General features: G+C 41.4%; 1 protein-coding gene and 1 pseudogene across 1 annotated transcript in view; both read left to right on the top strand.

Annotated features, from left to right (window-relative positions):
• The first annotated feature begins 1394 nt into the window (after nucleotides 1-1394).
• LOC134528481 (lysosomal alpha-mannosidase-like) overlaps nucleotides 1395-25794 on the top strand; it is a 57070-nt gene continuing 32670 nt past the window's right edge. The window contains exons 1-8 of the mRNA XM_063362131.1: nucleotides 1395-1494; nucleotides 4637-4739; nucleotides 7832-7913; nucleotides 12465-12650; nucleotides 16506-16711; nucleotides 18118-18236; nucleotides 20545-20678; nucleotides 23468-23687. Of these exons, the coding sequence (XP_063218201.1) occupies nucleotides 1420-1494; nucleotides 4637-4739; nucleotides 7832-7913; nucleotides 12465-12650; nucleotides 16506-16711; nucleotides 18118-18236; nucleotides 20545-20678; nucleotides 23468-23687 (1125 nt within the window). The 5' untranslated portion in view covers nucleotides 1395-1419. The remainder of the gene's footprint in view (nucleotides 1495-4636; nucleotides 4740-7831; nucleotides 7914-12464; nucleotides 12651-16505; nucleotides 16712-18117; nucleotides 18237-20544; nucleotides 20679-23467; nucleotides 23688-25794) is intronic.
• LOC134528658 (U5 spliceosomal RNA) lies at nucleotides 8731-8861 on the top strand (annotated as a pseudogene).

Consider the following 25794-nt stretch of genomic DNA (forward strand, 5'->3'; position numbering starts at 1 on the left):
GCTTGACTCAGCTGAGGCTAGGCTTTATCAAGGCAAACACTAAAACAATAGTGGATCCAGATGCTTTTGGAGGGGGCTTGAGCCCCTTAGCCCCCCCCCCCCCTCTGGATCCGCTGCTGTTTAGGAATACAGATGTGGCATTCCTCAATAAGTACTTAACATCGGGGTTAACTAAACTAAAACATACCTTCTCAAAGTATTCACATCCACACTACCCTTTCTGGGCGTGAGCAACAAAATCGACGTCAATGTATTTGCTACATAATTTGTCCGCACTGTCATAACCCGATAGTGGACATCAAAAATACGTCCAAACGCTGAGCGCGTATATGTAGCTACTGGTATACATGCCAGAGGACATACCAGGTTAGCCACTCCCAAGTCATTTATCTCTTCGGCGATGCAACATAAATACCTGACATACTTCCAGGGTACAGTACCTATAATTGATTGCCAAATACAACTTCTGTTTCATGTATTGATTCACATTAACATTTGGAATCCATCTTGAAACAAATATTCAAAGTCTTATGACTTACTGCAAGTCCTGTTTATTGTATTGGTTTAGCTTTTAATTACGTAAAAGTGTTTAATACGTCAGAATCACATTATGCTCAAGGAACTTTATATGCTCACACGCGATATATTAAAATCAAAAGCCTGGGCTAAAAAAAAAAACTAAAAACAAACTGTAGTTTCAAGCAAGAAATTCATCATTTGTAAATTTTATTCTTGTAGCCAAGGAATTTCATATTGCAATTTTTTATACACTTTATTGTACTTCGATAACTAACCATGCACACAGGAGTGATATTTCATCGTAATGTATCTAATGTGTGGTAAGATTTCTGTGGTAAGTATTGTATGTAGCAAAGTATTATTCATTGATCAAATTATTAAAGATTTAATAATGAAAGCGTATTTCAGATATTCACTGCTACTGTGTGTGTATATATTAATATATATATATATATATATATTAAATGTTGTTTAGCGGTGTGAACAGCTCTTGTTGTGAGGGTGGCTTGAGGATTAGTCACGGTTTTGAAATGAATATTTATTTAAATTTTTTCCCCAATGATTTACGCGCGGGTGTCAGCCGCTACTCCCAGCGGGGAGCTGACTCCAGGCAAGAGTGACTTACACAATGAAAAACTGTTTCAAAACCGAGATGGAGTCTTTCGGTTTAGAGTGTGTTCCAAGCGGACGCGACATTGCGTCCCGATGAATGAACCTTCGAAGTAATCACGGCCTTCAAAACATCGCAAAATGTTTCATCATTTTTTTTTTCTGTCGTTGAGCAGCTGCTTGAAGCGCGGCGCTATCGGCAGATGGGCCGGTGATAAGCTGTATCTCCCGGACAGCCGGGCTATAAGAGCGCGGCCGCCACTCCCGCTGGCATCTGGCTGCAGATGCGCCATGCAGTCTCTGCTCGTGTTGCTGGCGCTGGGCCGTCTGGCCTCCGGTACCGACCAGCGCACCTGCGGCTTCGCGGTGAGTCCGTCGCGCGATAAGTAGCGACTGGGAACATTCGTGATAAGTAGCGACTGGGAACATATTCGCGATAAGCTGCGACTGGGAACATTCGCGATAAGTAGGTAGCGACTGGGAACATTCGCGATAAGTAGTGACTGGTAACATTCGCGATAAGTAGGTAGCGACTGGGAACATTCGTGATAAGTAGCGACTGGGAACATTCGCGACAAGTAGCGACTGGAATCATTCGTGATAAGTAGCGACTGGGAAAATTCGCGACAAGTAGCGACTGGAAACATTCGCTTGGTTTCCTGGCACCAGGCAACGCTGGTTCTCCTGGGTGGGGGGAAGGGGGGGGGGCAATAGCCACGTACTCCCACCTTAACAATATAAAAAAGGGGAATTTAAAATATTTCAGTCTACGCCTTACCTTTAAAATCCGTTAATTTTTTTTGTAAAAATATTATTATTTAAAAAATGTTTAGTTCTTCTGTTGTGTGTGTAATTAATAAAAAAAAACTGCATGTTCCTACTCTTGATTTGTAGAAATTGATAATTATTTTTCAGTATTAATTATATCTTTGAAAAAACCTTTTACGGTGCATCTTCCCCCCCCCCCCCCCGCCTTTTCTTAATTCAGGATTCATATTTAACTGATTCTATGTTTTCTGATTCAATTGAAAAAAAAATATATCACAAACTTTAAAAGTTTAAATAATAAAATAAAATAAAGTTAATAAAGTGTTGCGGTGATATTTAGTACCAAATAAATTAATGGCTTCAATTTCTGAAGCAGTTCAACTCTTCAAGTTTGTACACGATGGCTAGTATTTATTATACATAAAAACACTCTGAATATTAACGTTGATACAAATTTTAAAAATAAATATCGTCAGACTCTATTATTATCTATGACACATTAAGATTCAATTGGGTACATAGATATCGAGTTATCAAACTGGAAAATGGACTAAAACCCACTTAAAAAGTCTATAAATGGGCCAAACCAATTTTCACACATGAACAGCCTTTTTCTCCTAATCTCCACCTCCTGCTTCACTATCAAAATATTTTCAATAACGTAAACCAATACATATCATTACATTCAAAATCAAACATTGCAGCATTATGGTAGCCAACCACTCTGGATGCTTAACACACCTAGAGAGTATAATACGATAATATTACATTTAGCTTTAAATCCATATTATGTTTACATTTATCAAAAGTTCTGTTAGTGCACTTTTTACAATCGGTGTTAAACACAAAGTTACTCATTCCAAAGCATAACACTTAAGAAATGCATATATACGGATTCCAAAGAGTAAACAAGATTGGCGTGAAAATGCATTACTTTTTTTGGTAATAATTAACATTTAATATTAGTTTCAGCAAGTTCTGTACAATAAATTATTGTACACTTTGCTAGAATCTACAGTTCTACACATACTACAGGCTAGACTATACAGTCGTAAACGTACTACAGGCTAGAATCTAAAGTCCTGCGCATACAGCACGGTAGATTCTAGAGTACTACACTATACATATGGTAGAATTGTTAGTATTAATCATTCTATTGGCTAGATTTACAATCCTACTACTAATACGGGCTAGAATTTTCAGTTATACACATACTATAGGATAGATTTTACAGTCCTACACATATATAGACTAAACTCTATGGTCATAGACATATTACAGGCTCGACACTATGGTCAGACACATACTACAAGATTTACTCCACAGGCCTACATTTACTATGGGATAGAGTCTACCATCTTTACTCATTCTATACGCTGGACTGTGATTGTACAGTCCTACACGTACTATAGGCTAGATTCCACAACCACATTCATACTATAGGCATACTAAAGTTCTACACATACTCTATACTAGACTCTACACTCTTACACATATTAAAGGGTAGACTCCGCATGTCTACGCCTACTCTAGGCTAGAATAGAGTCCTACATACTTTAGGCTAAACTCTACAGACGTACACATACTGTATAAGTGTTAAACTATTTATTGACTATCGCTAGGGTCGCGGGTTCAGTATACTCTAGGATAGACTCCCACAAATCTCTGTATACTCAGGTATGTAGCTAGCTCATTGGCTTTCGAACTCGTGACACGTCACAACTTAGAGGAATGGGATTGGACGCAGTGTCCATTGAGGGTCCCTCATTGGCCTAGAGTACTCCAGATTAAACGTGAGATATCAGCACATTAATCCTAGTTCATCGGGGGATTACTCAACAAATGTTATACCACTTTATATAGTTACGAGGTATTTTTGCCCAATATGAGCCGTTCGTAAATACACTCCACTAGCCACTGGTCTACTCATAAGACCTCCACTTACAAATCCTGAGTTTGCATTTAAGTCATCCCTAGATGTTGTGGCCCGTTTAGATTAAATTTCATATAGTTGGTGGGACATATTAGGCAAAGCCAGCTTAGTTGTAGCTGCATCTCTCCAGCTTATACTCGGTACTGGAGGAACCAACAGACCAGGGGGCAGATTTGGGGCTCGCTCCCTATCATTTTAATGTAATATTTCCAAACCTCACGGTTAAAAAAAAAAATGTCTAAAAACTGCAAATGTTACTGTAAACTTGCAGATCTGTGCGTATCACATCATTTGTGAGGTTTCCTATGATATAGAGACCTGCAAAATTCGCGGATTAATTTCGTGATATGCTACAATTCAAATAATTATACCTTAGCGCAGCTTCTACCACTGGTTCACTGTTAATCTGGATTAATGAGTGCCAATTAGAGACCCTTGCTCAAAGAAGTGTCGAATCATAGACACTCAGTCGAGACGACTCACAAGTCAGCAGCCAATGAACAGGTGGCATTTGCTCGAGTTTGTAGAGTGTAGTAGAGTCTATCCTGGAGGTCATTGAACCCGCGAATTTTGCAGGTCTCTACATGAATTGTGTTAGCAATTATCGCCCAGCAGGGAAACCCCAAGCATTGGAAAAGTCTCAAAATTCAAGCGTGTGAGCCCCCCAGTGGTGACTCCGAGCCTCAGGGTTTTTGGTCCCCTTCCCCCAATCCACCCTCCAACTATCTCGACGGCCAGGGAGAGATCTGGCGAAGTGTGGAGCCACAGTAAACATCACTGTGCGACCACGCTCTGTCTCTCCCGCAGTCGTGCCATGCGCTGAAAGAAGGCATGCTGAACGTCCATATCGTCCCTCATTCGCACGATGACGTCGGCTGGCTGAAGACCGTCGACGAGTACTACAACGGCGGTGAGTGTTCTTTCAAGGATCATATACGGTCATGTCCGCCATCTTGTTTTCTTCTGCTGTAGGCCACCATCTTGTTTTCGTCTGCTAGAATGATATGCCTTCATGTTAGTTTAATTTCTACACACTAGATTGCAGTAATCTTTTATTATTACTATGGCGCCCGCCATCTTGAAATTTGGATGCCATCTTGGAAATTCGTAATTATTTAGCTATAAATTCGGGAAAAAGTCCAAAATTCATTTTTAAAAAATCTGCATTTAATATACTGATTGATTCTATTAACTGCTGTCCTCGGTTCGATATTTTATCGATGCAAATATTTTAATTTTATGTAAAAATAAATAAATATTTCAATAAATATCTCTGAGGTTCAGCGACATCTTGGATAGACTGCACAGTCCTCGGTATCCTTGGGCAAATGTTACGTGCTCATTGGTTGATGACTTCGCGTGACGTCAAGGCTGTTTGTACACTGCTGCCACCTCTACGGGATGCTGAAATAGCGGGCTAACGTTGGTGGTAATAAAGGAGTTAAGGAACTTAGCGTGCATTGCTTTTCTCTGTGTGGATCGTCCAATGGCATTTGGCGCTACTAAGCTACTTTTATAGTGGTTTTAACTTAACGAGTAACTAGCTATATTAGTAGTACAGTTTGGTACGTCCGCGCACTGGGTTCTGGGTGTGGTGAGTGGTGCCGACCAAGCTCTGACGTTACGTCCATTTCTGTCACGAAGAGGAGAACTATGTCATTAAAGGTTCTGGCTGGTCTCTGTCTAGTATAAACCGATTGCAGCTAATAATTAGTCATTTCACGCCTATGTAGACCTAAATGTTTACAAGATTGCTAACCTTCGCAGGGTGATCCTATAGTAGAATAGAAATTAAGCAATACAAATTACGTTTGTAAAAGAAATAGCTGTGTTTTATTTCTCGAACCTGTCACCATTATGATAAATTGATGTTATATTAAATTAATTTTATATCGTCCAGGGATCGAACCAAGTTTCGAATCAATCATTACTTTAATGAGCGAATGTTTTGATGAATTTTGGATTTTTTTTCCCGAATCTCTAGCTAAATAATACACGATTCCAAGATGGCGCCCAAATTTCTGGATGGTGGGCACCTCAGTAATAATAAATGATAAATGCACTCTAACGGGTCAGAATAAAACTAGCATGATGGTAATGCACTCTATAAGACGAGTACACACACACAATATGGTGTCCTCCAGCAGACGAAAACAAGATGGTAGCAATGTCCTCTAGCAGGTGGTAGCTACTGGTAGCATGTACTGAACACAAAATGTTGGATCAATGATGGTCGTCAAGGTCAAGGTCAAATTTCAAGGTTAGGGGAAAAAATTCAAATTCAAGGTCAAATGTCAAGGTCAAAGTTGAATGTTAACAGTCGAGGTCAAAGGTATGGTGAACAGAAAATTGTGCTAACATGGCATCAGCACACTATAGCAGACGAAAACAAGATGGTGACCTCCAGCGGACGAAGACAAGGTGGCGGACATGACGTCATACCAGTTGACGAAAACTACAAAAAACCAAAAGACAAAAAACACAAATTAAGCAAAATTGCTGTTGTCAACAGGATATATACACCACATAATATTCCATAACAGGAATATGGTCAACAAACAAAGAAAAAAAAAGAAAAATAGACTAAGAGAACGAAAAAATAACCCACAAATGATGAATTGAACAAAAAAAATCAGCACAACAGTTGAAACAAGACAAAAACAATACAAAACGAAAAGACGAAACAAACACAATAGTTTTCCATGTTTTGCTTAATTTGTGTTTTTTGTCTTTTGGTTTTTTTGTAGTTTTATTCTACAGACATACATGTGCTTAGCAATGGCGTATGTCCAAAAGCTTACATCAAGTCAACATATCTGTGGTATAACATTTGAATTACACATGATATAACTGAGTAGAAACATTCGCGGTTTCGATGACTTTTCAGGATAAGCTACACAGTCCTCTGTATACTGGAGACAAGATAACGCCAGTTCATTGGCTGACTTGTAAGTCGTGTCAACTGGGTTGCCTATGAATTGATACTTCTTTGGTTCAGGGTTTCTCATTGGTCCAGAGTCGTCCAGAGGAACAGTGATCCGATAGCGAAAGTAGCTTTAATGTACATGTATTTTAAATTATAGCCTATCGCTAAAAGAATGTGCGAATTTTTCAGGCCTCTAGATATGATGTACGAATCACTAACCACAGAAAGGAAATAAGTCAACAATAGAAAAATTATTACTATATTTGGTTTGGACTTCACAAAATGTGTCACAATTGCACATTGAGCGAGTTTACCAATGCAAAGATAAGACACATCAATATTAAATAATAAATTTATTTTATGTATTAAAAGTTAAAAAAATTGGTTGTCTGTAAAGCCGGTTTACGGACGATAGTTTAACGTGACAACGCCATAACAAAACATTGATGAAATGATTGCATACTTTTATGAATAAAATTTAATCATTTTTATTTTAATAATGAAATAATAAATACTTGAAATTATACTAGTAATCAGATTTTTAAAATGCAAGAATAATTAACCTTTATTGCCGAAATTGTTGTTGTAATAAGCAATGAAAACCACATTAACGTTTCACTTCATTTTATAAACAGTCGACGAAACAGTTCACGTGTAGATGCCTTGTAATTAATTTTAAAAAACTGGCGTTTAGCTATAAAGTTTAAATATAATTATGAACAAGTTTTCATATAAATAAACTATATTCAAATATCTATCATCAATTATATGAATCACCATAATTTTTTAGTCAATTGTAACATGATATATTATTACTGCACTCGCCGACAGCGTAACGGAACAATGATCGTAACGGGACACAGCGTAACGGGACACTTTTTCGTGCGTGCAGCCGGCGTTCATCGATTTATTAGACGTTGTCTCGTCAAAAGTATATTTTTTGCTCTCCTGTAAAATTGTGCTTCCTTTCTGCGGCTAATGATAAATGTGGTTGGAAGTTAACCGTGCCGCACGATGAGAGGATGTACTTACTGGTGGTTCGTCTTCTCGAAACACAACACGCACGCTGGTTCCAGATAAGAGCTACATCCAGCCGGCGAACGTCAGCCGTATCCTGGACTCGGTGTTCGAGCAGCTCATGGCGGATCCGGACAGGAGGTGAGCTCTTCTGGGGGACGCACCACAACGCCGAACGTACAGTAACGCCGAACTTACAGTAACGCCGAACGTACAGTAACGCCGAACGTACAGTAACGCCGAATGCCAAATTGACTACAACGCCGACAGCTAGAAAACTACTGTGTACCACAACGCTGAATTACCACAACGCCGAAATACATAAACGCAGGACTGCCACAAAGGTTAGGTTTAGGTAAGGTTAGCACACAAATTCATTCAGTTGTTTTTCATTTTGCTCCTGTGCCCCCCCCCCCCCTCCGCGCAGCAATATTTTTCGGCGTTACTGTATTTCGGCATTGTGGTACACAGCAGTTTTCTAGATGTCGGCGTTGCGGTCAAATTGGCATTCGGCGTTATTGTACGTTCGGCGTTGTGGTAACGACCCGCTCTTCTGTTGTGTCCGCTGGTGTCGTCTCCCGGCACGAGAAACAATAGCACAAGGAAGAGAGCCGACAACAACACAACACACCGCGTTCGTCTGGACATGCAGGTTGTTTTTCAAGCGACTATGTAGGCATGAAATTTGTGTCTTGCCATTACATACGCACAAAACAACACACAGTCTTCAAACATAACACTTTTATTTAATCGTCTTGATTGAGAGAAAGTAATAGATTCATTTGAGATACAAACACAAAAAAACTGTCCAAAAAACACACTTAAAAAATCTTACAGATAAATTAGCAAACTAAACCGTAAAAAAAAGAAGAAAAAACACACATGAAAAATTATAGTAAATAAAAGCACCAAATTAATCATATTTCGAAGACAAAATTTAAAAATTATTTCATTACCGTATCTTTGGTCGCGCTATAGTGACTCCAAGCCAGCATAAATCTTTCGCCTTTTACTAAAGATTTCCGTGGAGGGGAACATTTGATGAGTCTTTAAACAATTTTTTGTTGTGCCCAGTGTTTGTTCCGGTCCTTCAGTCAGAGAATTCAGTGGGCATTGTCGACATTCAGTTATTCCGGTTTCTAGACCAGAGACATCAATACACATTGTTGACATTGAGGGCGCGGTTACACGGGAGTCTGAACTACTTCAGGTGAACATGTTCAGCTGTTGAGTGCGGTTACACACAGTCTGAACATGTTTCGTTCGAGGCCATTTCCCATTTAACTTAAACAGGTTGGCAAAGTAGTTCAGATCGACATATCTTCTACATTAGCCTCTGATTGGCTGTAAACAGTCCTTTGCAGAAATTCAAGATGGAAAGTGTTCCTGGCACAAGTTCGAGTAATATTTTACCGAATGCAATAAAAAAAATCAACAGGTAATTATATATATTTTTTAAATTGATCCTGACCCTAATTTTCTTAAAACTGAGTTAGGTACTCTCGCTCAAAAAATAATAAAAAATAAGTTTATAAAATTTTACTGTGCATGTTGTATGAATTCCCGATTTGTAAAAAAAATATTGAGCAATATGAAAACACATTCCATTTCTGCTGATAATACTTTATAAACAAATGAGAAAATCCCGCGTTTTCTGGATACAAAATAGAGACGATCAACAACACAGTCATTCGTTGACAGTAGACAATCAGTTTTAGAGCTGAACACACTTTTCAGCAACTACCGTGTAACCGTACACTTTCGCGTTTGTAAACGTGTTTACTTAAAAATGTTCACCTGAAGTAGTTCAGGGTCCCGGTAACCGCGCCCTGGGTTATACCGGTTTCTAGACCTGAGGCATCAATAAACATTGTTGGCATAGAGTTATTACTGTTTTTTTTATCCAGAGGCATCAGTACACATTGTTCACATTGAGTTATTCAAGTTTCTAGACCAGAGGCATCAGTACACATTGTTGACAATGAGTTATTTCTGTTTCTAGACCAGAAGCATCAGTGCACATTATGCGTCGTGGAAATGATCCAATCCCTCAAACAAGGCATTAATGCTCATTTTGCCCACTGAGTTGTTCCGATCCCTCGACCAGAGGCATCAGTGTGCAGCTTTATATCTTCATGCTCATTACCCACTCGAGTTCTGGAGGAGCATGTTGTAACTTGTCAGTTCCGTTCATCGCGGATCTAGGCGCGCCGTGTAAGGCACTGGACTTCCAATCCACAGAACATGGTCTCTAACCCCGGGCAGGCGCTTCTGACCTCCGTTGTCTCATGGTACCAGGAGTCACTTAAATGAGAAAGTTTTTCTGTAATGGTTTAATTATCTACGTTATAGCCCTTGTCTGTCCTGATACTTGTGATTACACTGTATGCCTCGACTTTTGTGGCGTCACTGTCGGCGATATGTAAAGCCGTTCAGGATGTCAAAATCGGTAGATTGATTATTCGCTAATTTGCTGTCATATTGACTGGAGAATATTTATGACGGAATGTACATTACATGCAGTTACTAGCAGAAATATTCACATAAAATTGCCTCTCAAGTGTACATATTAGGACAAACTACTATACTAACATGCACTGTAATTTTGTGTAAAATGTTCGTAAATTCTAAATTATATGTAGCTTTAGATAAATTGTTACCTTTTTGATGTGTAACATCTTAGCTCTCGATAAACAGCATTTTGTGGGAATACATCCATGAATGCGACGACCCGTGTGTGGCTCTCAAAAAAAAAGTCCTGAAGTTACACAAAGTATATAATTCGGGCATGTTGAAAAGGCGTGAAATTGTTGAGGCTTCCCACGTTCTGAAGTGCTGTGTTGCGGGTTGTTGGGCAAGAGCATGACAAGTCCGTTAGATGAACGAGCGCGATATGAGCGATTCATAATTATTATCTGTATTATCTGGCGATAGCGCAGGATCGATAGGGCCAGGAAACAATCGCGATTTCGGTGACCTCTAGGATAGACTCTCCACGGTCCTCTATGCATTCGGTAACAGCTCACCTGTTCACTGGCTACTGACTCGTGATGCATTATGACTGCAATGTTTTGTAATTCGATACTTCTTTCGTCGAGGGTTATTAATTTTTGGCTCAGAGTCCTTCAGGTAAACTGTGGTACGATACAGAAGCAGCAAAATATTAAACTCATTTGAATTCTGGCCTGTCGCGAAATGAAACCGCGAATTTTTCCGGTCTGTGATGATAGAATACTTATCGGCTTTCGTAAGCGTGAACTTGGGTTTCTTTGACGTTCTTCGGACCACTCCACTCCCGAGACCCGCGCCCCGCTGAACAGGACTTGGCTTCTGGCGTCGCGCGATGTGGAGGCAATCACACTCGAATCCAAGAGGATGTGCTTGGCTGATGAAGTGGGAATCTATGCCTAATCGATAGAGACCGGAAAAATTCGCTGCCTCTGCTATTGGCTCACAACTCACCTGGATGACTCTGGGCCAATGAGAAACACCCAACCAAAGCTTTATCGAATCACAGGCTGCTACGTTGGGACGTCTCACAAGACAGCAGCCAATAAATGGGTGATATTTGACCAAGTGTATGTAGAACTATGGAGTTCATTCTGGAGGTCATTTAACCCGCGAATTTTTTCCGGTCCCTACTAATCGATTGTTCATGGACACGCTCTTGAATCAGTAGCTGGTTAAAGAAAATAATTGCAAAAAAAACCTTAAAAATATTACTTTAGCAAATATAAACTTCTTGTATGTATAAAATTCTTTTCTTTCAGTTTTCACGAACGAAGACACATCTACAAAAAAGAAACCTTTAATAATAAAAGGGAGAGTTTGTCCGTCTGACTCGTTCGCGTAGAGCAATCTCTACAACGAGACTGCCGTTAGCACATGCACGTTTGGAGTGTGACCTTCAAACTTAATATGAAGCATAATGTGTTTCCACGTGTAACACAATTGCACAAGTATGTCTGTTGTAACTAAAGTAACATGTCTTGGAAACGCGTTAGAGTCACGTAGGAATCAGCCTCCTCTTCGCTGACTAGGGATAGTGCTTCAGTGTGGCAGCCGGCTTTGAACCAATGACATTTCTCAGCCAGTCCAGTTCTCCACGCTGGGACTGACAGCTTTTGACATCTTTTGGTTGGACATCACATGCTAGCCTGGAGCGCCACCCCCCCCCCCCCCCCCCATCCAAGGTGGCCATTTTCCACTTAAAGACATTCCAGCGAAACAACTAGGCTCACCATGAACATCGATCTCTCGATAGCGGGTGAAGGCACTCTTATATTGTTGTATAACTGCAAGGAACCACATGTGGTTTATGAATGGCAAAAAAATGGGGGGTTGGTCTGTAAAGTCGGTTTACGGACGATAATTTTACGTGATAATGTCATAAGAAAACATTGATGAAAAATTACATACTTTTTATTTTTCAAATATTATTTACAGTTTTTACAAATTTAATTTAAATAATTTGTTTAAATATAATCACGAACAATTAGTTAAAAAGCCCGCCTTAACCTGTTTGATATTACGGAAGATTTTCTCGCACGGTGGTTGGCCGGTTCTTGCATGCTCGGCTCAGGCGGAACGTGACAATTTTTCGTGCGTGCAGCCGGCGGGGGGGGGGGGGGGGTGTATGTGTGCATATCACTAGTTATTTAAAACGGTCAATGCTGTCTGTTGTGCCCGCAGGTTCATCCAGGTGGAGACGGCTTTCCTGTGGATATGGTGGCAGCAGCAGAACGAGACGACGCGCGACCAGTACCGCCATCTTGTGCGGACCGGGCGAGTCCAAATGGCGGGCGGGGGGTGGAGCATGCCGGACGAGGCCACCACCCATTACCAGTCCCTCATCGACAACTTCAGCTGGGGGTTCAAGTAAGAGAAGCCTAAGATGTCCATCAAGTTCTGTCCCTGCCCGAACACGCCCGAATATTCACCTTCGGCCAATCTCGGGATGTTTTTAATTTTTTTGCGCAGGAAAAATGAATTCAAATATTAAAAGTGGTTGGTTAGGTTAGCTACATTAAAACACTTTAAAACACTATGGACGGTTAGTTAGGTTAGTAAAGCTACATTAAAATAAACAGAGAAATATAAATATATATAAATAAACCCGAGGTTGGCCGAAGGTGAATATTCGGGCGTGTTCGGGCAGGGACAGAACTTGATGTACATCTTAGGCTTCCCTTCAAGTAAGGCTGCGTCACAGCACACGTCCACGCACTCTGAAGCTCGAGCGATTCACCTACTGATGTCATAATGTTTGACGTGAACAAGAAGATATTTAGGTTAGCGAGTTAGAAAATTGACAAATGTGTACTTGAGTGCAGATGATAGAGAAGAAAAGACATTCAGGTGATCCCCGAGATGATGTGAGAACATTATAAAGTAATAAATATTGCAGATACAACCAGGGTAGGATCCAGTGATTACCTTGGGTTGGCACGGGGTGGGAAGAGGGGAAATGTTTTTCAATAATTTTTGTGAGTTACTTTAGACTTTTTTTTCGTATTTCAAAGATAAATCAATAGATTTTGCCAAGTCATACTCTACAAATTTATCCAAATTTTTACTGTATAAGAAGTTGTATATGTATCTACTCATGGTTTCCCAAAATTTAATCTTGAAATTAATTACGATTGATCTTTTAAAAATTTACATTTATTTACAAACAGCATCAACATGTACAGAGATATTTTCTAATTTATATTAAAATCACAGTTTATTTGAAAATGCAGACTTTTTTGGCATACATCTTACACATAGTCCACAGCTTTGAAAATAGTTTTACATCAAAAAAATCACAAATCACAAATCAAACTGAAACCTGCAATTTAAACTTAGTGCAAACATATCAAATACTTTACCAATTTCTATAGGAATGTTGCGATGAATTCCTAAAAGTGCCAGTCAAATTAATCGAACTTCACCCATTGTTGTTCTTAGACATGTCTTAATCCTTTTCAGTGTTTAGAAGGTCCTTTCTGCAGTCGCTACATTTAATGATAAAGTTGCTAAAATTTGAAACATTGTATTGTTTATAGGGAAAATATTACTTTCACATTCATAAACGGCCTCTGTTACAGTATCACGAGTGTTCATTTCTTCATTTCTTTGTCCAGCCCATTTAGCACACCGTAAGTTACGTATATTTACCCAAAAGTTATTTCACAATATACTCCTCGTCTTTTTTCACAAGCCCACAGTAGGTACTTACTTGCAACTTTCCTGATCGCCTCATTGCTTACTGCTGGATTTTTCATTGCAAGAGTTGCCATGTGGCATTCATTCGAACAATCTGTAGGCACTAAGTATTTTATTAGAAAATCTTTCTTCAACATCTTGCAAAAATTTATCAAGTAATGGAACATACAATTTTTGCCAGAAGAATATCATTTGGCCAGAAGCTGACAAGTTACACCCGTGAACTTTTTTTTTTTTTTTTTTTTTACAAATGCGTCAAACTTGCAGTTCTATCCCAATTTCTCCAGCAAAGATCACTAGCTTCTTTAAGAATGTGAAGAATATTTCGCTCATAGACTATGCGCATCGCCTTCAAAGCATTCGCTCTGCCGTTTTTAAATACCCAGCGATTTCCCCTGCAGTCTGCAGTGTTCTACTCAGTTGAAGTGTAACAACCAGCAATTCTGAGAGTGCCATCGCTATCACTTATTGCAGATTGTAGGGATCCCTTTGATGCGCTGACACTTTCCTTCCGCGTGCTCAAGACTCAAGGACTGCAGCTGTTTTATGGAGATCTGTACTGGTGACCTGCCGCCTCTTGCCGCACTGACTGATGCTGCTGATGCTACTAACTTACCCACGGGCCTGCCAGATAGTACAAAGCAGAGCACGGATGTGGTCTCAGGGCGTGACGTCGCCACGTGGTCAGGCAGATTGCAGGCGACGACAACTAGCGGTCCTCCCGACTGTTGCAGCCACCTGGGGACGCTATGCCAAACTACGGAATCATAGCACTCGCAACCTGGTGGGAGTGGTACATGTTGCTCATACGTGGCCCCACTGCCAAACATGGCTTGGGTTATTTCTGTGGCATGTGCTTGACGCGACATGTCAAGAGATGCAGTTTCGACTACGTGAATCGAAGTTACGCTGGCAGCTAGTCACGACCTGTTGGCATTAGATTGAAACTCACGTGTGCAGGCGTTACGGCAATGCACGGTTGACAAACACGTGCCATTCCCCAATGGTTACACCCAGTGGGACAAATCAAAGACCCCCAAAACGCTTATTTGCGTACTGATAAAACAAGCACTTGCATGTGGGGACATTCTTGTGTAGAGTACATAACTAAAGTGTGGCACGCTGCACGAACAAAGAGTGTGCCCCGTGAGTCTGTTGGCCCTGACTGACACGATGCTGGGATAGTGAGAGCGACTGGTGTGGGGCTAACACGGAGACGATGACTGCTGATGGCCAACTCACAAGCACTGGAGGAGCGTGGTGAGACCAGGCCCAACGGATGACCTCAGTCGGTCCCGCGGAAACGTGTCGGGTGCAAAATTAATAATTCAAGTCATAGCCATGTTGATCCAGAAAGTTGATACTAATAAACATATATTACTGAAATAAAATATCGCCTGACATTTCTTGATTACCTCAGTTGTAATAAGTGATACAGTGACAAAGCTGGGTAGATGGCCACGCAGGCGACAATCATCTCTCGGTTACGGCGGCCGTTCGCCTTGCCGCACTACGTCGCACTATGTTGCACTAAGTTGCACTAATGGGGCGTTCCGATCGCACATGCTCTGGCGAGGCGCCGGTGCACCATATCGGTCTGTGTGGATCGAATGGAGCGCCGATTGCTGTCGCCAATACAAAACTGTGATATACTGGCATGATGTTCAACCTATCGTGTCTCACAGAGGGGCCAACAAGTTTTATTCCAAGCATCTGACAACTAAATTTATTTTAGAGGAAGACGATAAGAAACCTATCACCTCTCACTCTCTCGCGATCCAGTCGAACTCCGCGTCGCGCCACTCTCAGGGGGTCTCTCAACCTCTTCGCCAATGTCGCACATCCCTCCTATCGGAACTCACGCGGCACAGCCCGCGGAACTCCGTTGCCGAACTCACCACAGAACTCCGTCGTGGGACTCTGTCGCCAAAACTCCGTCGCTGAACTCTCGCCGCACCCGCGGTACTCTCGCCACAAACCGTCGCATGGGCCGGCGTCGCTGCTTAAGTAGTCTGTGGCGCCCTTCTCGAACTGACGAGAGCAGGTGTGACGAGTCGCGTCATCCCCCGCCAACCCGTCGCCCGAAGCGTCGAGAATAGCGTCGCTCGTTCACGCGGCGGGCCACGGAATTCCCAAGGCCATTCAGCGATATATAACAGCGCCGAGGTAGAATGACGCGCCGGATGATGGTGGAGGGGAGAGGGGGGTAGCGACGACCATTGTAATCCGGCCAGGCGCGCATGGCATACCTTATGTCAGCGGACAACACGTGGCCGCCGTGAAAAGTCAGACACTGAAGGCTCGCAAAAAGGGTAGGCTTCATTAAAGTTTGTATTATAAATGACTTCAATAGATTTCACTAGGTGGGCCTGAATATCCGGTTAGTTTTCACTTACTTGTAAACCCGAAGCGGCCGTGTAAAGAGCCCTAAAACTGCCAGGCCAGAGTAGTAGCTGCGAACACAGAAGAAGTCACAGGAGCCGAAGTCCTCGACCGCCGAGCGGAAGATCCGGACCGCTGTCGCAGGTTCCTGAACGACACCTTCGGGCCGTGCGGGGTCCCGGACGTGGGCTGGCAGATCGACCCTTTCGGCCACTCGCGGGAGACGGCGGCCATCATGGCGGCCATGGGCTTCCAGGGCACGTTCCTGGGGCGCCTGGACTACCAGGACTACGGCCTCAGGAAGAACTTGTCCAACCTGGAGGTCCTGTGGCGCGCCAGCGACCACCTGGGTGAGTTGATCCAGCACACTGCCTCGCTGTCTTCCGGCATTCAGTGAGTGTGGTACATGGAACACATTCAGTTATGTTATTTCAGTTATTTCGGTATTTAGTAGAATCTCTTGGTTTGCAGAGCAGGGTGTGGGTATTGTGAGGTAAGAGGACAAAAAAACTTGCGACCTCCTCGCACCCCAATGCGCCCACCAGAACAACCAGAAACTGGCAACCACCCTCATTTCCAAAAAAAAAAAAAAAAAAACATGCCAGACCTGAACAGACCCAACTGAACACCAGAGGTTACGGGCGGCATTCCGCGGGCCTGGGACTCTTGGCGAGCCCCCGGATTCGAGCCACAACCGAGCTTCGAACCTGGTGGCTCGCATTGGCTCGTGATGATGCAATCAGTCCGCGGCGCACGTGTGTCGTAGACTGTGTTGTCAGCATGAGCACTGATCTTTGCCTACGTAAGAGAACACACCGCTCTAGTGTGCGCTACGGTGTATAGTGTGTTGTAAGCTAAGCTAAGCTGCCAGTTAGTACTATCTTGCATAAGGTTAGTGTCGAGTTGTGGATCATTAGAGGCTTGTAAATGTGTGAACTGTGGTGAGAAGACAAGGACACCCAGAAACATGAACACTTGGTTCGCAATTAAAAAACATACACCTCACATCAGATCATACATGACCTGTGAATAATTGGTTCGCATTTTAATCCTTAAATGTTCATTTTAGCCAATGATTTTCATGATGAAAATAACATTTATTGTTAGTGTTACTAAATAAATATCTTAAAAATGATTTTCCTACAGCAGCTATCTAGCAGCCTTTAAGCCCTAATTTTTTTTTAATTTTATCAAATTTGAAAGGTTATGATAAAAAAAATTAGTAAAAAACAATAATGAACATGATTTTTTTTTAGTTTTGTTGGTTATATTTATCATGATCACTTATGTAAATATTTATGATGATAATTTTTGAAGGAAGAATTACCTGATAAAATTTACATTTAAATAATTTCTTATCAACATATGATAAACATTTCCAAACTCTTGCCAAAATGTAACCACAGTATGCTCTCATTGACTGTTGCACTATGCAACAATAATAAAAATAAAATTAAGGTATTCATTTCCCTACTTCACACACATCTTCTCTCCCATGCACACAGACATTCCATGTGTTGTTGTGAATCAGAAGGTTTTATTACATTGGAGGTCAAATATTGGGCACAAGACATATTGTTACTGTTATTATTGTTTTTCATTTGTGAACATAGGATTCCCCACTGCGACTGTCTGCAGAGGCCGAGGCTTACCTCTTCATGAGTGTGCTCTATGGCGAGTCCTACCCGGTGCCGCACACTTCTGCTGGGACATGCTCTTTGTGGTTCCAGCCCTGACTACGTGCCTGTGTCTGCAGGCGCCGAGGCCAACATCTTCACGAGCGCGCTGTACGACGAGTACGGCCCGCCGCCTCACTGCTGTTGGGATGTGCGCTGCAGAGACCCGGACATCTCCGATGGCAACTCCGAGAGCATTGTAACAACCATTTACTATCACTACTTCCTAACCCAAGGCGGAGAGAAGCCATCTTAGCCAGTGTCATTTTATATAGTTTCATGTTTAAAATTTCGCACCTTAAAGGCATAAATTTAAATATCAACGATGTTGTAAATGAAGAAATGGCCACTTAACTGGATAAAAGACTTTAATTCTTGTACAAGCAAACGAATATTACATTTCTTCAATATAATTCCCAGCACAGACTTGTATCTTTTGACAGATGTCAGGAAGCTGTAGGATACCGTTGGCAAGATGTTGTTTGTTGATGTCAGTGACGGAGCTTCCTATTGCTCGGCTCACAGATGGCATATCAGGAAATCGGATGACTTGAAGGGGTTCTTTCAACTTAGGAGAGAGGTCGTAGTCACAAGGAATTATTTCAGGTGAGTGCGGAGGGTGTTTCAACACCTCCTAATACCACAATCGCAAAGGATCATTTACAGCTTGTGCAACATGACAACGAGCATTGTCACGCAACGCGACAGGGAGATCGTCCTGCAGTAAACGTGGATGTTTGCGCCATATATCCGGGCGCAGATGGTGCTGTAGAAATCGGCAATAGTAGAAGTAGACTGCTTTTGCAGATTATCCTTGTGTACAGCAAGCGTAAATGTGACATCCTCGTAGTTGTATGCCACTATAAGCATTACATTCACACCACTGAGTTCCTGACAAAATTCTGTGGACGTGGAGATCCTGAGTGATGCCATTTATTGGACCGATACTTTGATTCAGTTTCGTAGGATCGAGTCCATGTCTCATCAATGGCGACAATACGCTGCAGAAATGTGTCTCCATAACTGCTGAATCTGCCGAGGTGGCTACCAGCCAGTGCATACCGGTGCCATTTCTGCACGTCAGTGAGTCGTTCTGGAACCCAGCGGGATGCAATTTTCTTCATGTTAAGTCCTTCCTTTGGTATGTGTCACATCATTTGATGACTGAACCCAACTTCAGAGTATATTTACCGGACAGTCCATCGATGGACTGTCGAAAGGAGACAACTTACGATGTCAACGTGACATTGAGGAATGTATGGCCGACCTGTGCGGTGCAAATCCGCACTCTCGGTCCGACCAGCAAGAAAAGTTTTGACCCATCGTGTAAGTGTCCTGTAGGGTAATGCATTCGCGCCAGAGGCTCCAGAAAATCCTTGATAACATTGAGTTGCATTTTGGCCACGGGCAACCTCGATTTTATTCCACGACTGCTGATCACTTTTTGTAAACATGCTTTAGAGCAGTAGAAACGACACTGTCCACTTAAAGGTCATGTAGCACATGCCCTTTATACTTGATTGACATTTGTATATACTCTACATATCGATAGCAACGCCACCTCACTGCTCCGATATACTGTTTGCACATGCCTGATGTTATGTGACTTTCTGGGCTACATTGCGACTACTTTATTTACAAGCCTCGTGTATATATGTATGTATGTGTGTGTGTGTGTGTGTGTGTAAATATATAAAATAGGAGTTTGGTAAGTATGCATGTCGTTGTGGGGGACATAAAAGAAATTAATTTTTTTAAATTCTAGTACCTCCGTCGAGTTAAGCATAAAATGTCTGTTTATTTTCAAACTATGCTTTGTATGAAATCTTTATTTGACACCTGATCTGCTACTATATGTTATCACTGTAAATACATGTATTTTATAAACATGAAAATAGTATAAATAAAACTACTGGATGTACTTTAAAATATTGGGGGGACGTGTCCCCCAAATCACCCCCTCCACCCCGCCAAAGACGTCTGTGGCACTGCGCAATGACAGTTCGGGCCCTGATTCGCATGCACATTTTGAACATCAGCAACGAGACACCAAGTAAGTTACGTAAGCCAGGTAGCAAGGCAATTACTGGCAGGGTGGGATCCATATTTTGTTTCCAAGAGTGGGGATACCTGATCTGCTCAGGTTCCTCATCAATAATTTATTCCTTCGATGCTACGTCCTATCTCCTCACCCTCCATCTTCTCTTATCCCCCAATGACGGTAAGACTGTAAGCCCTGATAGATTTGCTTAAATTGAATCTGTGACCTTTGAAGTTCATACTGATTGTGAAATAAATTCCAATACACCTAGCAGGAAATTATAGTGGATCCTGCTACAAGTTCACTAACTTATGGGTGTGCATTCTGTTTCAGGTCATACTTTTATATTTTTGTTAAGCACTGTAAACATGAGTGACTTAAATTTCACGTAATGAAAATCATACATATATTGCATTCTTTTTTGTGTAATTAGTTGCCAAAGTTTTTTTGGGCATTATTTTTTCAGACAAGATCTTTCATGACGTATGTGAATGAGAAGGCAAAGCATTTCAAAACCAATAATGTAATGATCACCATGGGATCAGATTTCACATACATGGACGCCAAAAGATATTACACCAACACTGACAAACTTATCAAGTGAGTACTATAAAATTACGTTGTTTTGCTTTTAAATTCTGTGTGTGTTTCTTTATTTTTTTGACCTCATACTCATTTAGTCATCAATGAGAATTAATTTTGGAATTTTTTATTACTTTTTAACCACTTTTGATAAGTTGTTACATTAAGGACGATTCCTCCGCTAAATTCCTTAGTTGGTATTGTGTCTTTCGTCTCTAATAACACGTGACTGAAAAATTTTGGGGGTCCGTTGACCTGCATACACAGTCTTTTGGAATATCGATAAGATGGTCGAGTGATTGGGCGTTCCAATATGTCAGTCTCATTGTAATATTGGCTGAGTTGCGTACTTTTCTTTTACTGAGAGTTCGCTTCTGGTGCGAAAGTGATATGTCTAAGATTTCTGAGTCTTCCCTGTCACCGAATGAATCCACCAAATTTTCTTTAACTTAATTAAAACCTCTTAGTCCCGGCCATGTTTTATGTCTCAATTTCGCAGGACGACAGTGCATGAAGGAATACTTTTTCAGGCTGTTACACTTGGTAAATATCTGGTATTCACAGTCTGTAACCGTCGACCGACTTATAGTGTTACAGTTCTTAAATTACTTCAAGAATGCTGACCTTTGAAAGTGCAGGAAGCTAGATAATGGCATGTCCACCATTTTGATCTCAGCCGACACTAAAACACAGTTGAAACAATCTTATTCCCAAGTGTACATTGCAGCCCTACACTATCTATGGAAAGTGTGGTGTTCCCAACCACCCACATTATGATAGACTGACTGGCCAATCCCCCTTCTAGCAACCTCTCCTGCATGGCTTAAACCCAGCATGAGTAGAGTGTATAGGCTTCGGCCTGAGCCGCATTTAGACTCCTCCCTAACCCAGACCCCTCCCAAACACACTTAGTTTTAGTTAGGTTAGGAAAAAAATGTTCTTAGAGATCCTTGCCCCAGAGAAATCTAGGGGAAAAAGAGTTGTAAAGAGATGCTAGAATTTTATTACTGCTATTATTCTCTCTCTCACACACACCCTACCTCTCCTATTCCCGTCCCTAGTGGTAGCGACCCTTAGGGGACTGCTCCCTGACAGCTACACCTGGGGGACCGCAAGCGGGCCCCTCGCCTCAAACTACCCCCAACTGAAATAAGTGTCAGCTTAGTATCTAGAATTGCACAAGTACAAAAAGAGTTAAACCAAGTGAAAGGTTTGTTCGCCCTCAACGCGATATTTGTGTTTGGCGCAATAAATACACAGGGAACACATAGTTTGTGGCGTAAACGATTTTGTTTGGCCTGACACAATTATTTTCTCAGTTCAACTTTATAATTTGTTAGCGTGAAATTATGAAATTGTCCTGTAAAACAAATTATTTTGTTTCAGTAAGGAATATTTGATTCGCCAAACAGGTTACATACGAATATTAATGTTATTTGTATAAAGTCAGTAAAATTATGCGAACAATTTTTTCCCCTGACGTTCCCTATGCAAATGCTGTATTATGGATATAAAAAAGGTTTCTTTGTTATGATGTAACCCCCCCCCCCCCCCGGGCACCATGCTCCTCTGTGATAAATAAGGGGTGGCCACGCAAACATCACTACAAGGATACTGCGGGAAGCTGTTGTTTGTCCAGATGGACCATGTTTGTGGGGCAGTCCAACAAATGGTTGAAGTGTGGTGTTTGCATTTTGGAAACAGTTAAAAGGCTGCATTTTTTTGGATGTTTATGTGTTTAGCGACGGAAATTTTAACTAGTATTTAATAACCATCATGGGGCGGACAATGTGTCGGGTGCTGCGTCGTGGCGGTGGCGAGGTACCACCACAGACTAAGAAAAGATACAGATTGTGCATTAGCCGTCAGATGCGATGCTATTTTCTCCCACTTTTTTTTCTGATTTTCATCATACCACAATGGCGGACATTTGTTTATATGTATTTGTATCAGCTGTTCTGTCCTGCTTTTATTATCTAGTTAAGCTGTTCGGAAGAAAATTAGATCAAAACATTACTGGTTAATTTTTTTTATATTTAAAGTACAAAAATAATCTTCATAATACAAATGAAATTATGTTAGTAGAAATTTTTCTCCAATTCAACCTCCAAAACAGATAATGATAGTACATTTAACTTTACATTACTCAGAAACCAACTCATGGGTATAGCCTTGTTTGCCCATAAAAGCGTTGTCCAAAAACTAAAGGTTTTTAACAAATTCGAAGTAATGTTGTCGAAGTCTTTAAAAAAGGGTTAGCACTTGTAATTAATAATAATTACAGATTATCAAAGTTTAAAAAAGATTACAAAATCTGGTACAAACAGATTTGGCAATGAAATAGCTTCAAAATCTGGAATACTATCAGGATATCAACATTCAATTAAACTTTCTGTCACACGTCCACTAAATGACCCAATAAATATCTACAAACAATTATTTGTAAACAAATGGCCGTCATATTGGTACGTGTCGTACACTGAAGTACCTCACCCCTTCCAAAGTCAAGGGATTTCTCCCCCTTTTGTTTGTTAACCCAGCCCTCTTAGCAGTGTGGCCCTACCGAGCAGGGGCCCCCACGGGCATGGATATGGAATACGCCGTAAACGCGAGACAGGAGAGGTGTTAGAGATCCAGCTATGTCCAGAGGTTGGGGCTACCCATCCCAGCTTAGACACCACTGTCACCCCCTGCCTCACTCAGCTGACCAGACAAGTAGCTGCGTCCTAAGAACCTCACCCCTTCGCCAAGAACCGGACCCCATGCCCCATCTGTGTATCTCCCTGGGCACCCCGTGACCCCGGCAGGCTGGTGAACGCGCGGCAGGCGGACGGCGGCGCCATGCACCTGGTGTACTCCACGCCGTCCTGCTACCTGAAGGCGGTAAACGATGCCCGGCCGGTCGTCGCCACCAAGCACGATGACTTCCTGCCGTACGCGAGCGAGCCGGCGGCCTACTGGACCGGCTACTACAGCTCCAGACCTACCCTCAAGTACATGGAGCGGCTGGGCAACAACTACCTCCAGGCGAGTCCTTCGACGGGGCGGCAGCTGCCAACCGCAACAAGTAGTCACCTGTGATCACACCCATTCCGACGTGAATACGTCTTTAATATTGCTTCCCTAGTGGGAGGCAATTAAAAAAAAAACGAATGATAACCAAATCGGGGGATACAGTTTGGTGTTGCAGCAACATATGTATCATCTCCATCCAAAATTTAATTACACCACTGGATAGCTAAAGGATCAAAGAGTTCGTTACGCTAAGTGAGGACTGTGACGTATCGCGCGTGGTGGAGGGGGAAGCACCGCCATCTTGAGGTCATTTTTTAAAGTCACGAGTGATCTGACTTTTACAGCTGAATTTCCTATTAAGTCCATTGTAATTTGATACGAGTGACGCTTTGCATTTTGTTTTCGAAGGAGCATCAGAAAAACAATGCCACATCATGAATCATGAATCATGAATCATCTTTATCATGAATCATCATCCTGTTACACACGATCTGTTGGTATAAATCCGAGACTAACACATACAGGAATGTGCCAATTTAAGAGGTTGGAAATGTTTCTCAACACACCATTTCTACTAACTTTTGCAATGAGTTTTATATTGAATCATGAGACACATTTTTATTCGTGATAGTGTTACATTGTGAAGATGATTTTGCTGCTTGTCATATTTAGTCCTATGGGTGTTAACATTCTGATTGCTATAGTATGTTCACTGCCACAACAATGAAATCACAGCTCTCAATAACAAGGAATAAACACTATTATATGTACTTATACACCATAAAATAATTCCATTTTCACAGTGTTTCAAGTCTTTAAATTCAAAAATATGTACTTACTGTGGCAAATTTAAATGTTAATAAGTCATTATCTTAAAACTAGATTTTTTAAGTTGTGGCAATATTGCTTTCGGTGTGCGAAATGCGTCCATGGGCTGTAAAATATATACAGGGATCTTCGTAAGTTGACGGATATTTTGATGACGAATGACGAACTCACAACAACCATCTTGAAGTACAAACAAACTCTTAAGAAATTATAACAATATGCAACAAGATGATCTTCTTCCTTCGACGCACATGCGCAAAGGAGAACGGAACCTGGAATTCGGAATCCAGGGGATTTTCTACGAAGATTCAGTTATTTGGAACTACAAAAAGACCTCCATTTACTTGAGGTGTGGATTTTCCATTGAAAACTCTTTGAATTTACTTTCACTTCTTAACAGAGCAGGGTAGGAAAATGTACCATTTATTTTTCTCCTTGAAAAGAGACTTTTTGTTTGAAACTATACCAGTTTAACAGCGAAAAAAAAAAGTAAATACAGTTGTGCATAAAAATACCATCAGATCAGATCACACAATCTCGATATTGTACGAACAGTGTGCACTGTGAAATGTGCTTTCGGCAGTTCTATTGAAAATAAGTGGTTTCGTGCATTGTGCACACGCATTCTGCTCGGAAGAAAATATTAATGATTGAAGGGGCCTACAATTCTGCACCTATTAACTCTTCCAGACTGTCGTTAATAAGGTACAACGATGAGCTAGGTTGTAAATGCTACACAACTGTTCCGAGTATGGGTAAGGCACGGGCGAATATTTGTGATTTTAACACTTGTCCCCCTCACCGTCAACACACATATTTAAATGGTCAAAAATAGGTCATTAAGGGGTCAATGGGGGGCTATTTGGTAATGAAAAAAATTACCGAGTCAATCATTTAAGTAAAATAATATTGTTGATCTGGTAAACAAGGCGATACTGGTTGGATCATCGGTGGGTCGCACCTAGAGCATTCCACAAGTGGGAAACATGGCGGACATTTCCCTGGGTCCACGTCATTCCGTCGCTGATCGATCATTTCCTCGGACCACGGCAGAAGCATCCACGTGGCAAAACCGTGAGCACAGGTTCTCTGAACTTGCTGGTTATGCCATCGCACGAGTCTTCCGAAGGCTTACTTCACTCTCTGAGGTGCATATATTGTTTTTTAAACTTATTCAAAAAACCAGACTCATAGCTTTAATAATATTGTATTTTTACAAAAAAATGTTTTGTCTGATATGTTCTGTTAAAATGACTAATAAATTAAAAATGAGGCATCTGACGAAGCAGTG

The sequence above is a fragment of the Bacillus rossius genome, chromosome 1 (assembly GCF_032445375.1).
Source record: "Bacillus rossius redtenbacheri isolate Brsri chromosome 1, Brsri_v3, whole genome shotgun sequence".
NCBI lineage: Eukaryota > Metazoa > Arthropoda > Insecta > Phasmatodea > Bacillidae > Bacillus > Bacillus rossius.